This window comes from Crocodylus porosus, unplaced genomic scaffold (genome assembly GCF_001723895.1).
Source record: "Crocodylus porosus isolate Cpor-Errol unplaced genomic scaffold, CroPor_comp1, whole genome shotgun sequence".
In the NCBI taxonomy this organism is placed as follows: Eukaryota; Metazoa; Chordata; order Crocodylia; family Crocodylidae; genus Crocodylus; species Crocodylus porosus.
In genome coordinates, this window is record NW_017728906.1 from 11,662,017 (window position 1) to 11,678,256 (window position 16,240).

At 44.1% G+C, this 16,240-nt stretch overlaps 1 protein-coding gene across 1 annotated transcript; it reads left to right on the forward strand.

Moving 5' to 3' along the window:
• The first annotated feature begins 271 nt into the window (after positions 1-271).
• Positions 272-15,187, forward strand: MPC2 (mitochondrial pyruvate carrier 2). Its single transcript, XM_019528680.1, has 5 exons — positions 272-475; positions 7,370-7,410; positions 10,786-10,870; positions 13,563-13,674; positions 14,782-15,187. Exons 1-5 carry the CDS (start codon positions 370-372, stop codon positions 14,810-14,812), a joined length of 375 nt encoding a protein of 124 aa, XP_019384225.1. The 5' UTR covers positions 272-369; the 3' UTR covers positions 14,813-15,187.
• Positions 15,188-16,240: the final 1,053 nt, after the last annotated feature.

Sequence of the window (16,240 nt, forward strand, 5' to 3'; positions counted from 1 at the left end):
GGCGCGGGGGCAGTGGGCCATGTTTCCTTTGGGCAGGTCTATAGTGAAGCACCGCCGCGCCCATGTTTGTCTCGGGAAGGGGCAGGAGGCGGCCGCTGACCTAAGCAAAGATGGCCGAAAGCTTGGCCTCCGTGAGTGACGTCACCTCTCTCCAGGAGCGGGGCGGGGCCGCGCTTCACCCATGGCAACTGCAACCCGCTGAGCCCCGCCCCCGGTTGTCGAAGCGGGCCAATGAGCGGCGCGATCCGCTGGCCTCGCCCCTCTCGCGAGAGTGGAGAGCTGAGCCCCTTCCTGCAGGCGCCGGCAGAAGGGCGGCGGGTCGTGCCGGCAGGTGCTGTTACCGGCTCCGCTCTGCTCCCCGGTTCGGCGATGGCGGCAGCCGCGGCGGGGCTTCGCGCCTCTTACCACCGCCTGCTTGACCGCATCGAGCTTAAGCTGCCGCCGCGGCTGCGGCCCCTCTACAACCACCCCGCAGGTACCGGCCGAGCTGGGGTCACGGTCAGTTAGGGTCAAGGTCAAGGGCACGGTCGCAGCTAAGGAGGCGCCGTGACCTTGGCGCGGTTCCACCCCCAGATTGCTCTTGGGGTTGCTCGAGAGACCCCCCCCGGGGGCCCCGGCCTGGGATGATGCTGCTCAAGACCGGGATTGTGCTCAGCAGGCCCTACGGGTCCCCTCCCACCCCGCTGCTCTCTGAGTGTGTGACCTGCTGCCAGGTGGGCACTGAGCTGGGAATGGGGGGAACTGTGGGCTGGGCTGGGCTGGTGCCGAGCCACCTCCCCCTGTGCGTGCATGGTGTGATGCTGCCCCTTGGTTTGGGACTGGGGACCTGGAGAGAAATGTGTTAATGGGGCCGGAGGGGAGAGTTGGGGTGGGAGAGAACATCCCAAGGCACAGAGATGAGGACAGTGCTACTGATGATCTGAATGAAACTGTCACCTGCAGCTTCTCGGCCTTTGCTTGCCCGAGACAAAATCCCTTGGCCAGAGTCGCTGCTTCAGCATAGGTTTCTATTCTATGGTCCTGCTCACGGCTCTGCATCTCCTGGGGTCCTTTGCCAGCAGTGGAGTGGCAGCTGGTTGCTTCATGCTAGGCTGGGTAGACGCACGCCAGTGATTCTCGAGGAGGAGCTGGAGGACGTGGCACCCTATGGTGCCTTGTGTTCCCTTCAAGGGCACCACACAGTGGTGCAACAGTGAGACCTGTAGATAGTCACAGTAGAAACCTGGAGGTTTCCTATAAGAAGCAACTGCGCTTAAAACATTCTGGCCCATTGCGGCCTTCCTGAGTTCTTTGCTCTGTTGTTTTCTCATTGTCAAAAACAAAACGGGGGGAAATGTAAGCTGGCATGTGCCAAGGGGTGCCTCCAGTCAGCTGAGAGTGCCTGGGGTCTGAAAAGATTGAGGACCTGCTGGCTTATGGTTTGGGATCCTCTTATGAGCAGTTTGTGAAGCTGATGCTGCTGTGATTAAAGGGTTTCTAAAGAGACAGCAAAACAGTGTGGCTTTTCTTGAAGTAAAACTTCTGCCCTCACCTGCTCTGTATTTATTTACTCCTGCAAACACTGTTTTGTGTTGGTAGTTGGAAGGGGGTTAGTTGGAAAGACTACCAGGCCAAACTCTGGTCAGTTATTTCTTGATAGACTTTGCTGCTTATCTTTAGCTGGCGAAACAAAGTGAAGGTATCTTGTCTTCACGCGAATGCTGATCCATGGCCTGTGTTTTACTATGGTTGTATGCCTTTGGTATGTACCTATATGTCTGGTACTTTACCATTCCTTTTTAGACTCTCCTGCCACTGCTAACTGGAGGGGAATTTGACAGTTCAGTCCACCATCCTGTTTGGTGCCTTCTGTGGGTGGAGGAGAGAATGGGAGGCCTTGAAGGAAGAATATGCCAGAAAATACCAGTGGAGCTTTTAGTGTAAGAGGAATCGTGCTCACCCACCACTGATGTGGCAAATTCTGCTCTCGTGTGCCTGTGTTAAAGGGCAGAAGGTGGCCAAAAATTTCAAGCTATACATATTCAAAATGGCTGTTCTTACTCCTGTGGCCAAAATTGACAATCACAAGGGAAACTTCATCACAGTAAAAACATTTGGAAAACAGATAGTATTTCCAGCCTAAAATCTGGTAAACCAACAGATTCCACAGGCATTTGGATAGCTTGCTTGATGAAAAGTTAATATTTCATGGACTGCTGTTGCTGCCCTTTTCTCTGGATATATACATGTCCTTGACTCTTCCTCTACTTGGCATGTGCTCTTAGGTGCACTGTGATGATATAGTGATGGAACTAGGTGACTGATTAGCTTCCAGTAAAGACTGGGTGAATTTGAGGCAGTTTCTTTTTTACAGTGATTTTAGTTACACAGTGCAAAATGTGACTTTTACCAACTTAAGTGTAATTAAATCTGATCCAAAATCATTGGTGAAGCCGCAGATGGAGTACTGCATTTTGGACCCCACACTTCAAGAGGGATGAAGATAACCTTAAGAGGGTTCAGAGGGGGGCTACTCATATGGTTGAGGGGCTGCAGGTAAGACCCTATGAAAACAGACTGAGGGATCTGAATCTCTTCAGCCTCTGCAAGGGAAGGCTGAGAGGTGATGTGGCTGCCTACAAAGTCATTAGGGGGGGCCAGCAGGGAATAGGGGATGCTCTGTTTACCAGGGTGCCCCTCGGGGGGTACCAGGAATAATGGCCACAAACTGAAGGAGAACAGATTTAGATTGGACGTAAGGAAGAAATTCTTTACGGTGAGGGTTGCCAAAATATGGAATGGGCTTCCAAGGGAGGTGGTGCTTTCCCTTACCCTGGAGGTGTTCAAGAGAAGATTAGACAGGCATCTGTCTGGGGTTACCAGACCCCAGCGCTCTTTCCTGCCTGGAGCAGGGCGTCGGACCTGACAATCTACTAGGTCCCTTCCTACTCTAGGAATCTACGAAATCTATGAAAATCAATACCAGTATAATGCACTGGTTTCATTTGACTAGTTTGAACAATTAAACTGATCAAACTTTCCTGTTTAGATGAGCTCTAAGTGTTCAGTGCATTTGCAATAAAGGTGTCCAAAACTGAATGCCTAAAGTGCAGCTATTTCTGTCTGCTTGCTTTTCATAGATGGGGAACATTACAGTGGCCACAGAGACTAGCACATTTGTTCCTTCTTCATCTGAACTGGAGTACTGTATTACAAACAGGAGGCAATGTTTCACTACTGAGGTTTGAATATCATCTATGGGCTAAGCCAGGGCCACTTCAGGGCAATGAACAGTACCTGAAGTAACAAAGTATTGTAGTGATTTTTCTCTTTTTGCACAAATAAATCCCAGGTTGTCCTTATTGACAGCTTCAGTTTTCATACCCATTTGATCATTTTACTGGACACCTGTTCTTTAGATGGGCCTCTCATCTCCAGAACTCTTGGGCACATTTTGCTAGGACAAAATCCATCCCATATGGAAACAATTAAAAAGCTTCTAATCCCTCCTGGTGAAGTCTGGTTTTATGACCTCACTTAATAACAAGGACGTTCCTTCTAGATTATAAGTCACTTGCATCTGCCTAACAACTACCCTTTACTTTCAACTGGTAGAAACCTTCCATTCGAATACTGATCCCAGTTTTCAAAAAACCTTCTGTTCTGTTAGTCTTTCAGCAACAAAGGTTGCCTAAGGACAATGACGATGTCTGACCAAAATGAGAGGTAACCAGCTGACTCCTCCACATGGATTGGCTGCCAGGTGGTGGAAAGCTGCTGCTAGCAATAGAGAGACAGAATTTGGCTTGTGCTCCTTTCCTGTTGTTCACTATGTTCCAAGCTGCCTTAATCATGGATAGCTATTCCTTTTTCAGAAGGACTTCACAAATGAAGTCAAGTCCACTGGGTCCAAATTAGACAAAGCCTTGTTGGTCAACTTTTAGAAGCAAGTCATTTTGTCTCGGAATACTCTGGGATGATTATTGCCATCTGGATGAATTCCATTTAGTCCATTTAGTTAATATGCTCTTGTAAACTCATCAAGTGGCTTTCATTTTTCTTCTGTTTAGAGGAACTGGATGTATTTCATTTTGATTAACTGGTAATTTATTTCATTTTTTCCATAATTTCTTGTCTTCTAAACAGCCTTGCAAGCCACTTCCTCCCTTCATTGTCACCCACTACCATATCTGTCTTAAAACTCCATGCATTTAGCAGAGCAGTCAAAAGATACTCCAAAACTCATGGCTTTAAAAACTACAACCTAGCTTTTCTGAAGCCTTTTCTTCAAGTGTGTGTACTGGTTTATTGGATTGGGAGCTGATAGGGTGCCCTTGTTTAAGAGGGGAAGAAGGCATTTAGAGGAAATTGCACAGAAAAGGGGTGTTTACGCTATGCATGTTTTCAAGTTTGCAAGTACAGTCAATTGCTAAACAACTTGAACGGACAACTTCCTGGGGGCTGGAATATAACATCACTCTGCCTAGCACGAGGGGTGACAAAGGGCCCTTGTCATAATCTTGAAGAACTAAGCATGTTTAGAACTGGTGATTGGAAAGATGCCCCAGACGTGCTCAGACTTGCAAGAGAAAAACTTCTGAGTGGAGGGCCCCTGATGCAGCAGACGCTGCCTTCTGTCTCTTGGATCGTGGCTGAGGTCTTCTTGGGTCCTCTGCTAGTCACTGTTGCAAGACCTACAAGTCCAGTCTGAGGAGCATTCATAGCCCTAACTTAAAGCTTTAAATAATAAGAATGTGATTTGCAGGTGGTGTAGCTCCACAACTCCAGTGTTACACCCAGCTCCAAAATAAATACTGCTCCAGTCTCTTTTACAGGGCTTTTCAAGGCATCCTCCCCAGTAAGATCCGGATGCAGAGAAGGAAAGGACATCCAATTTTGTGGCTGATGCTGCCACCAACTGTAAACTGTGGAAGTGGAAGAGACTAAAAGATTGAGAGAAGGGAAAAAGTTTACAAGAGTAAGAACATAGACGATGGTTCTTTCAACGATGGTTCTTTCAACCCTGGGCAGGGAAACAATTTAGTAACTTCTTAGCAGAAGTGTTCAAACCTGATTTGGCAGAGAAGCATAAGGCCCAAGTAGAAAAGGCTTTCGCTTGACACTGTGCGATATAATGATAAGCTACACTTGGGAAACTTTATTTTGGTATGGTAAAAAACACACTTGATACATTATATTGTTTTTTATTCTGCATGGTGTGGTCATGAGTGCTTTTAATCTTTAACTATTTGGGGAGGTGGCAGGTGTAATGAAGTTTACGGTTTAGAAAAAAAAATGTAGAAGTTCAAACAGGCAGTGCAGTGTCTGTTGTAAAACTGGGTCTGCAGATCTAGTAGTATATTAAGCGGAGACCTTGTCAGGAACATTCAGGCCAAATGCTGCAACTGGCAGTTTTCATACAGTACAGAACCTCCATTTTAGTTTTCATACTTGCCAAATAACTGCCTCGTAATGAATCTTTATGGATAGTACTGCTACAGTACGCTACTGCTATTCATGATAAAATGGCATTTTTACTAGAGTGTAAGCTTAAAATAAATCAAACTTAGGGTATGAGCCTCAAATACACCAGAAGACAAAATACTTGAACTACTTGAGCCAAAATACTTTGGTTATCTCTGATCCTTCTGGACTCAAGGTGGTCATAGGTGCTTGATACTACAGGAATTTTTCTGTTTAAGTCACTGACACTTGCTCTGGTTCTGCTGCTGTACCTTGCTAGGTACCTCTTTCTGTGCTTGCCAGCTAGAACACACACATTTAAAAAAACAGGTTGCCTGTTCCAAGTTCTGCTAGAATGGTCACAAAACTAGTATTGCTCTTTAGAAGGAATTGTATAAGAGCAGAAAGAAGTCTCTTTAAGAAGGAAATTGCCATTTTTGTGCCGTACGTGCAGATACTTTGTAGAAGAATGGAACAGATGTTTGTTGACCATAATTTCATAATATCGCATGTTGATTACAAAAGGAAAAATCTAAAAAAGACCTGTTACACAAGTCAGCAAAATAAAACTCCCTTAAGGAGAGTATGTTATATATTGTAAGCAAAGTACTGCCCACTGAGAGATGGATCAGATATCTATCACTAAGATGATGATAGCTGTCTAAATTCCAGATCTCCAAATTCCTGGGACTTTTTTCCTATTTATTCTTTAGTGAAAAGCTAGCTTTAAATTCTGTAAGTCTAGAGAGAATGTTTCCTAGAACTTAGTATTAGCAATCTGTTAGAAACAGAGGCATTTAATAGCATCATGAGATTCAGCTGTACAAACTCTACCACAGTCTAGTAACATTAGTGACCACTTCTAGTTTCCAAGATGTGTGTAACAGTAATGTGGATACAATAAATGAACCCCTAAATGTACCTTGTGTACCTGTGCTTTAGAGAATTTGCAGATCAGATGACAAACTGAATGGGATGGAGGCTTTAATCTGTTACAACACTGCAGTATTGCCAAATTGACTCAGCTCTTGGGAATGGATTATTCTTTTACATTTTCAGTTTCTCCTACTCTGCCAGTTTGCTTAACAGCACTGGACTTTGTACTGTATGGGAAGAATAGTGTGTTGCAAACTTGCATTAACTATTGAGACCCTCAATGGAGCATAAATGTGCTTGACAAGCAAGCTACCAACTCAGGCACCTAACCTCTGCCACTTGTGTTGATAAGAATACAAAAACACAGAGGCATTTTTCACCCCATGTCTGGTTTTTGGTGGTTTTTTTTTTTTTTGGAAGTTGGGATACTGTACTCCCAGTCAGAGACCCTAAGCAGGTATGAACCTACCATGTTTTGAATGAGACAGACTCATGGTCATAGTTTTCCTTCTTTTCCAGATTATGAATGGTAGCTCTGCTGGGCAAAGTCCAACATGAATAATCACCATGGCCTCCCTGAATTCTACTTGCATTTTTAATTGTAGCCTTTTTTCTTCACTTGCTAACAAGCTACAGCAAATCTCCTTGAAGCTTAGGTGGGTGGACAATAGTTATTGCCTCATTAGTACTGTCCTAAGGACAAAAGACAATTGAACGTACTGGCTAGATCAAGTCTTTTGATGGCAAAGCTTGCTGTAAGACTGGATCTATGAGTAATGCAGGCTTCTAAGTGCTGCTAGCCAGGAATCTACTTTCTGCTTGCTTATTATAGCTGTTCCTTCACCTAATGTTAGATTAAGACAGGTTCCATGGATTGTGAGGTTAGAGACTCATCTTTGTAATAAAGTGTTTTTATTTTATATACTATGTGTAAATCGTGCTGGATGCAAGGCATGGTACAATTTGCAGAAATTGTTAAAATATGGTAATACAAATATGTGTAAGGACATAACAAACTTTACAGTTGCTTAAATATTTCACTCTTTTGCAGGTCCCAAGACAGTGTTTTTCTGGGCACCTGTTATGAAATGGGTAAGTATGGAATAGCAATCCATGTGGCTGGTACACGTACCTTTTCTGCAGGTCTGAGAGTTACCTTCTTCAACCCAAAAGGAATATGACCTAGTCCTGTTCAGTGCCTGTGCTCTAGGTTATTCAGGTTACATTTGTTGTTAAGTTGTTTAGATGTGAAGAAGCACACTGTGAGTGCAGCTCTGGGAGTGGTGCAGGAGGGGTTGTAGGTGCAGTGTACTGAAGCTAATACTGTTGTGAAAGCAACTTACCCTTCACTAACCTCCTAGGAGTTAAGCATTTCCCTTGATGCCTCTGTTGTGAAATAGAATCCTGCCCATGGTCTGGATAAGCCAGGTCCAATACAGACTTTCTCTCTGAAACGCAGTATCTTAACAAGCCAACAATATTTTCTCCTGCAAGTCGATCATCTTGAGACAGCTTGAACAGATCTGCAGATAGGGAGGGCTATGAGGTTATTTTGAACAAGTGGTGTCTCCACCCTATTGAAGGGTAGTGTAGAATAGAGTTTGACTTGATAGGCTGTTCATGCCAAGAGGTATTTATGCTTCTTCAGTAACTTTAGATGTGTTACCTGTGCAGTGTGTTAAGCAAAGTTTGCACTAATATTGTAACCATCAAAAAAAGTTTAAAACGACTCAGTTAAATGGCCTTCATAGTTCATGTCCCGATTTGTAGTTCTGGTGTTCTAAAATGTAGTGGTTTGATAAGGCAAGTCCACGCTCAGGGTCTCTGGCTGCATACACACACATACAAATAACTTCGGAGAATTCTCCCAGGTTTGTTCCGGTAAAGAAATGTATCCAGAGCCACATGTACAAACATTCAAATGCTGAGCCCCTGAAGAGTGGCGAGCTTGCAATGCTGATGACACTGTTCAGCCTGGGGCAGGGGGTTGCCGCTAACGCTGCCTGACACTGTTCCTTAGCCTCCCTGGTAACGGATCTGGTTGGCTGACCCAGACTTGCCCATGGTCAGCCTGTTTCCCTGCAGCAAAATGTGGAGATTGTGAAGGGGGCATATTCTCTCTGCTGAAGTATCAGACTCCAGCAAGGGACAAAGTCTTCCTGGAAGGGAGGGGGGGAAATGCTGGAAGACTGTTTTCTCTTCTGAGACAAACTACAGCATATATAGACAGCTCTCATGGGAATGATTTAACCCTGGTTGTTCCCAAGTTATTTTTCTGTTGGAGCAGCCATTTTCACTATGGAACAAAAGGTCTGAACATCTGTACACTTGCATTTTCTCCTGGGAGAGCAGCAACTCTTCCAGGAGAAACTGATTGTCTGTATGAGGCTATTATCTCAGACTCTGGACCTAAGCCATGTTAGTGCTTTTGGTCCGATGTTGCCATTGGCACAGTATCAAAAATTTGAGCCAGCTAGTATTTGTGGAATAGTGTCATGAAAATATTTACCAGCTTTCATGTATCAGATGATATGACAGGCAAATTATTCTCCCTGCCACCTCCAATCCATGGCTTCAAGCAAACTCTCCTGTCCACTGCTTCTCTACCAGTCAGGGTCTGTGTGAATATCATGCGTAGATTATGAAGTCATAGAAAGCAGTCTACTGGACTCGTACTGGAGTATCATTCTGATAACACAAAAGTGATAAAATGACTCTCACCTTCCATAGTGGTGAGGAGCTTGCTGTGTTAATCTGTATTAAGCCATGTGAACTACATTCATGATGCAGTGAGGCTACACTCCCAAGCCTCAATCAATCAAACTAAAGGACTCCTTATTTGTACTAGTAGTTTTCAAGCTAAGTTGTTCTGCAGCAGCCAGTAGACTACAAGTGACTACTAAGGAAGCTTCTTTCCAGCAGAGGGCAGGTATTCTGCCTTGATGGTCACTTGTATATTTCCTACCTGTTCTTCTAAAACTCTGCAGTGCTATAATAAAGAAATTACTTTATCCCAAGAGTGGGAATATAGTATTTGTAATGACAGGTCACTTCTGTGGCTGATTGTGTCTCATTCTCAGTGTTCAGCACTGGTTGCTGGATAACCATTATCAAACACTTGAGGAGAGTAATCTTGTTCCTTCCTGCTAGCAGCTGGCCTATGCTGTGAAGCTTGAGTGTCTGTCCATTATATTACCCAGTTTTGTAATGGTGGATGTCATTTATCCACATAAATATCTCTCTAGTCTTTCAATTTTGCTGAGTATCTGGCCTTTTCTTGTGGTAATGAGTTCAACCAGTTGCCTTTCATAAATGCTACAAATAGGAAATGGGTTGAAATTGAAAGCCAAGTTTTAAGTGACATCCCTTTTATCTAAAAAAAACTAGACAACTAGGAACACTCAGATGACTTTTACAAGTCTGTCATGTTGCCTTTCTCTAAACAATCCTATCTTTTGTTTTGTCCAGTGGAAGTCTCTTCGTGCCTATTACTTGCATAGCCTCTTCCTACACACTGTGACACCAGAACTAAGAGCAGTTTTGGGTTGTTTCTGACCCTAGATTTAATACAATAACAAACCTTTATTTTTCTCTGTTTTTGTTTTATCTTAACATTGTTTTGTCTGGCCTTTCTTGTCCACTTTGTCTTTGCCCAAAACTCTCATCAGTCAGGAAGGCAAGATCCAGGACTATTTTTCCTGTAGAAGTCCAATAAAATTAAAGTGCTGCAATGCCTGTAAGTATTAGTGTTCTTTATGCTGTCCATACAGAATGGTCTCTCCTGTTGCTTCAGTGTCTGGGTGTCATAATAGTAAGCTCTTTGCATCTAATGTACATATCCAAATTCAAAATGTTTGGAAGACACTTCACATGGGCCTGGATTTTGAAAGCTTGAGTGTTAAAATTGAGTTTTCTGTAGGAACATGTTTGCAGGGAAACTAAAGCTCACGTGAAATAATCTGGGGTAGCTGCTGTCTCTTGAAGCAGGGCTTGGCATGGTCTTACAGTGGTGGTGGTGGGGGGGGGTGTCACTAACAGAGCCTGGCTTTAAGTGCAGGCCACTTCCAACCCATCCTGCTCTACCACTGTTGAAATGTTGCAGAAGCTCCCTGGCTCAATGGGATGGATAAAATGGCTCTGGATGTGGCCTGTGAGCTCTAGGCTGCTGGCTCCTGTCCTTAAGAATTTTTCTGTTGGGATACACTGGCACTGTTCTGTATCTGTTGCCTCTCCTCTCCACAATCCCACCCCCATGAAATGACCATTTAGGCAATTGCAAATAGACAGCTCAGGGTATGATATCTCTCTCCTGCCCACCTTTTTTTAAAAACACAACTAACTTGTATTAGGAAGTGTGCAGGTACAGCACCTAGTGCCAGGGACCTCTGAACCATACTGTCAGAAGCATGCACAAGAGTGAACCTAAATTCCCAGCTCAGTGAAGCTTGTTTTATCTCATTTTTACAGGGTTTGGTATGTGCTGGAATGGCAGATATGACGAGACCAGCAGAAAAACTGAGCACAGCACAGTCTGCAGTGTTGACGGCTACAGGTAAAAACGTTCTGTTACCACACACCTCTTCGTGCCTAAAAAGCATTTTAAAAATTCTTGATCTTATCCATTTAAAAAAATAATCAGTGGCTAAGCCTCAATTAAATAGTAAATTGACTGTCTAGAAACATAATCGTAGTAGTATAAGATGCAAAGTTTTTTAACTTATACCTGCTATTAAAATACCTCCCTCTCTCTAGATGCCCAGGTATTTTCTATTAACATTACTTGGTAGATCGGAGTGTTAAAAATTCAGCCTGCAGAGCCATATCATCTAGCCCCCAGTGCTTCCCATAGGTCTTGGAGTAACCTGAAGGCAGCATGTGGGGCTTGCTGAATGGCCCCATGTGTTACACATGGTGCCTGCTCCAGCTTAGATCCTGGAGCAGCAAAACAGCTGCTGCATGTAACACAGACTGATGATAGTGGCACCAGGCCCATGCAGGACAGCCCTGGAGAAGAACCAGGCCTTGGGCAGTGTCTACTTCGGCCACTCCAGGATATATGCTGGATCTGGAATGCAGGGCCAGTCTGTGTAACCTGTAAACCAGTACTGCACCACTCCACCAGGAGAATTTGCAAATATTGGTCATGATGGTAAGGAAAATCTGCAAATATTTTGGGGGTTGTCTGAGAAGGAAGATAAAGCAATACCAGTAGCAGCAAAGTTTCTCATAGGGGTTCAAGTACCCCTTGGTGTATGCACAGAACTTCTAAAGAGTATATAAGAGGAAGGAATGGGAAAGAGAAGGAAGAAAAATAAACATATCCATAAACAATAGTGTAGGAGTAATGACGGTATTAGTCTTATTTACACAGAATCATGGGTGCACACTAGTGTACAACTTAAGGGGTTTCAGACAAACAACTTTTGGTTTCATTTGTGTAACTATAGAAGCCATTTTAGCAAGGAAAAAAAAAAAAAAAGCAAACCTACCCTTACTTTAGTATAAGTATCCACGTAAAGTCACAGGGCTGGAAGAGATATAAGGATCATCTGGTCCTTAACTTGCAGTTGTACCAATTGAAAATTACTTCTGCTGACTTTGTTCTGGGGCTATCAGTTAACTTACACGATCAACGTGATAAGAAATTAATGTGTAAATCATTCATATCATTTTGACCAGGGGAGTGGACCAGCTAGAACCCATACACACGGCCCTGACCATGGCCCACCCAGTGCCTGCTCCAGACTCACCTGTCCATGCTAAGCAGCAGTGGCAGTGACCTGGTAAAAGCTGCTACTCGGCATAGGGGAAAAGCGGCCCCTTTTCCTCACTGCTGCCAGGCCATTCTTGCTGCAGCATCCCAGAGCCTACATCCAGGTTGCCCTGCAGCTTCTTTCTGCTGCTGTCACTGCTCCCTCTGGGCTGCCCAGCAGGGCAGCAGTGGCAATGCAGAGGAGCCACGGGGCAGCCCAGGCATGGGCTCCAGGTAGCTGCAGCATGAAGGGCCTGGCGGTGGTGAAAGGGAGGGGCTGCTTTTCCTCTGCACTGAGCAGCAGCTTCTGCCTGGCTGCTACCACTGCTTAGCATGGACAGGTGAGTTTGGAGCAGTGCGGGGTGGGGCGGACCGGACCAGAGTCGGAGGTGTTTACATGGGTTCCAGCTGGTCTGCTCTTGCCAGGGCAAGTCTGGAGAGGGCGTGGGATGGGCCAGGGTTGAAGCTGGAGCTGTGCACTGTTGGTGGTGGTGGGAAGGAGCCAGAGGGCACATAGACTGGGCTGTTGGGTGGGGGGTGTTGACAATTGTTTAACTGCTATTAAAATTGCAATTAATTGAGACCATTTTTTTTAATCTTGCAATCAGTTGGGATTAATTTTTTTTAATAGTTTCAGTCCTAGTTTGTTAATGTAGGCTGTTTCTTCTCTTTCCAAGAAACTCAGTATAATGCAGGTCTGACACAGCTCTAGATAGGGACCTAACAAAATTGTGATGGAAGTGCACTGCCTGGTAGCTCCTTTAATCTTGCTTGTTTTGCCAAGGGGTCCCCTGCCCTTGGCTTGGTGGAGGGTTCCGGCAGCCCCACTACTTACTGCTGATAAACTGGGAGCCAAAAACTGCAGTTTTAAATATGCCATGGATTCATAGATTGTAGGGCTGGAAGGGACCTCAGAATATCATTGGGTCCAGCCCCCTGTACCAGGTAGGAAAGCTGGGTGGGGTCAGGTAACCTCAGCAAGGTGACTGTCCAGTCTCCTCTTGAAGATTTCCAGGGTAAGTGACTGTACCACCTCTGGAGGGAGCTTATTCCACAGTCTGGACACTGAATAAGTTTTTCCTGATGTTGAGCCTGAAAGTCTTCCAGGACTTTGTGGCCATTACTCCTGGTTTTCTTCAAGGGTGCCCTGGTGAACAGTTGTTCACCAAGCCCTTTGATGTATGCCTCTGATGTAGTGGTAAGCTGCTACCAAGTCCCCTTGTATGGCTTGTTGGGAGCAGGGGGCACGGCAGCATGGGTGGGTATGCCTCCAGCCCGCTGGAAGATACCAGATTGGTATCTTCAAATGTTCAGTCTATTTTATTTAAGTTTTTATAAATATGTAACTTATTTAATAAAATATAAAAAGTAAAATCTACCTGTTTTTTGTCGCTTGAAATTCATCAGTTGTTCTTGACAGGCAATTTCCTAGTGTATGTATACATATTTTGTTTGTTTGAATATTGAGAATAATTCTGTTGTTGTTTTACAGGCCTTATTTGGTCAAGGTACTCTCTAGTTATCATACCTAAAAACTGGGGCCTGTTTACCGTGAATTTCTTTGTTGGCTGTGCTGGTGGTTCCCAGCTCTTTCGAATATGGAGGTATGTACTAGAAAGTAACAGGAGGATTCTCATTACTAAAATAAAAAAGCTATTTTAGGTGGCTTCTGCATTTCCAGGGTTCATCACGGGGGGGGGGGGGGGGTTAGGGGCAGGGAGGAAGGCACTTTAATTAGTGCTAATTAAAGCATCCAGTGTCAGATGCATCAGTGTCCCTGTGCTGAAAAATGGCAGTGGGGCACTTTTGAACTAAAGCTCCTCAACCAAACTTTAAAGCACCCTGCTGCCATTTTTCAGTATGGGGACACTGATGCACATGACACTGGAATCTGCTGGAGTGCAGCAATTGCCATGCTCCAGAAGATGCTATCAAGTCTGCTTCAACTCTCTGTAATTACAGCATGTCAGAGCAGCCTCCCTGCATGTGTATAGGAGCCTTTATTAGGCATATCTACACAAGATGCTAGAAGTTCAAAAGAATAACTTTACTGCGCATTAGCACATCATGGCAAAAGCCATGCCAGTGCACAGTAGAACTAGTCTATTATGCATTATCATCTAAAAGATGTGCATTGCTGCTACTGCACAGTGGCGCTGATTTTATGGCACATCTAAGTTGGTACCTGTTATTACAGGTACCAAACTTAATGTGCTGTTTCTGGTATTTTAATTGGGCTTAAAGAAATTACTTGTGTAAGATCTCCAGGAGTTTCTGCTTTAAAAGTTGCACCAGTTCTATAAATTGCTACTGCAGTGATAAGCTAGAACAAAGCCAGAAGCTGCCACTTCATTGAGGAGTCCAATGTTTGCTCAGCTGCTTGGGAGCCTTTGTTAGTAATTTTGAGGCAAGGATTTTTAGGGTAACTTTATTAGACCAACTGCATAGGTGGGATAAAGTTAGACAAGCTGTCGGATGCAAGCCACCAGATGAAAAATGCCTAGCATTTGCAGTTAGTTTACCTTCTAGTGTGGGTAAGGGTATTTAGTAGTGGGATCATGTGGTTTATAAAAGTTAAACAATGTGAACTGCAAGCAGAATGGTAACTGTTTGAGAGAGTAACATTATTATGAAGATGTTCCAAAGACAGTGTGCTTTCAAACTCTGCTTCAGTTTACTATATGCTGACTTTCCTTATCTGTTTTCTACAGGTATAATCAGGAACTAAAGGCAAAGGAATAAGAACAGCAGCATCAGAAAGAAGCTTAACCCTACTGACTGAATCTAGCCATACACACATTTTTCAGTGGGACCCAGCTTGACTGGTTTTAATCTTTTTCTCTGTCAAGAGAAAGCAACCTTTCTAAATGTCTAGAGAACAAACATTTCTATCACTGGAGATAATATGCAGTGCCTCTACATATTTACGTAAAATATAACATTTAAATTATAGTTGATGTAACCAACTCTGTCTTGAGTGAGTACGCTTTGTATTTTGCCTGAAACTGATTCTTCAATGATTGGCAACTAAGCAAATTGTCAGGACCAGTTCTGACATCCACTGAAATCTGACTGCTGGCAAGGTGACACCCCTGCACAAATTAAAACAAGATCTTGAAAATCTAAGAATAGTCCTTCAAAATTAGATGCACTGTGTAGCAAGTGCAAGTCTTACCTCCCAATTCTCGTAGGGCATTAGAGCAGCACTCTTGCTTTCAAGACCATGATTCCTGTGTTTCTTCCCCACCCCTTCTATGACTGTGGTTTGATTCTTTCCATTGCCCCATTCTGCATCTCTTCTGACATGTTTTCTTGCAAGATGCATGGAGCTTCCTTTTCTGCTTTTGACAGTCAGTTTCTATTTGCATTCTCAGTTGGTCAGTGCCCAATGCTGTCCAACTTATTTACATTGCAGAGTAATTTTTGAGCATTTAACTGGTCAAGAGGCTATTCACTTTATAGGAGTAGAGAGAGGCTGGCAGAAGCCTTTCCAATTGCTATCATTGTAATTTCTTGTATCCTCAAAAATAAGGTGCATTTATAAGTAGGACAGTTGCACAGCTCCTCTCCCCACTCCCAAAACATTCAGATGGGATCTAGAAAATGTGCCTAATGCAAGATAAACCCTCACCTACAAGAAGCTTGCAGCCAAGAAAGAACGCACTAGGAAGCACAGGAGTTTTAAAAATGTCACCTTCCTCTTGTGGAAGGAAGTAGTCATGCATAATGTCTACATAAATCAGGTGAACTGCTGCACCATTACTCTGTTAAATTATATGAAAGTCAAAACCAGAATCCTGAGTTCCTGCTTTAACCATTACCTGCTCCTTCCTCAATACAGCATCCTTAGCAATTCAAAAAGCAGTGTACTAACCTTGCCCACCTACCAGAAAGTCACCCTTTCCCTGAATTATGGCCAGCACAAAGCAGGAAGGTACAAAGCCTGCTCGAGATGGTTAAGGAAACAAAGCAGACCACTTTCAAAGAGTTGTTTGGGTTTCACTGTAAAGCAGAGGCCTGATTACACTATAGAAACCCCATAAAAATAACAGAACACAGGCTCTGATCACCATGCAGGATGCTTGTGAAAGGCAGCCTGGGAAAAGAAGAGAGTAAGGTAGGTTAAAAGAGCAGTGATGGCTCTACACCGGGGGTGGGCAAAATGCAGCC

What these genes read in the sequence shown, in the direction of transcription:
- MPC2 (XM_019528680.1), top strand. Translation starts at nt 370, where the DNA reads ATGGCGGCAGCCGCGGCGGGGCTTCGCGCCTCTTACCACCGCCTGCTT. An exon ending in CCTCTACAACCACCCCGCAG is followed by an intron (nt 476 to 7,369) that starts GTACCGGCCGAG and finishes ACTCTTTTGCAG; the next exon opens with GTCCCAAGACAGTGTTTTTC. An exon ending in GGGCACCTGTTATGAAATGG is followed by an intron (nt 7,411 to 10,785) that starts GTAAGTATGGAA and finishes TCATTTTTACAG; the next exon opens with GGTTTGGTATGTGCTGGAAT.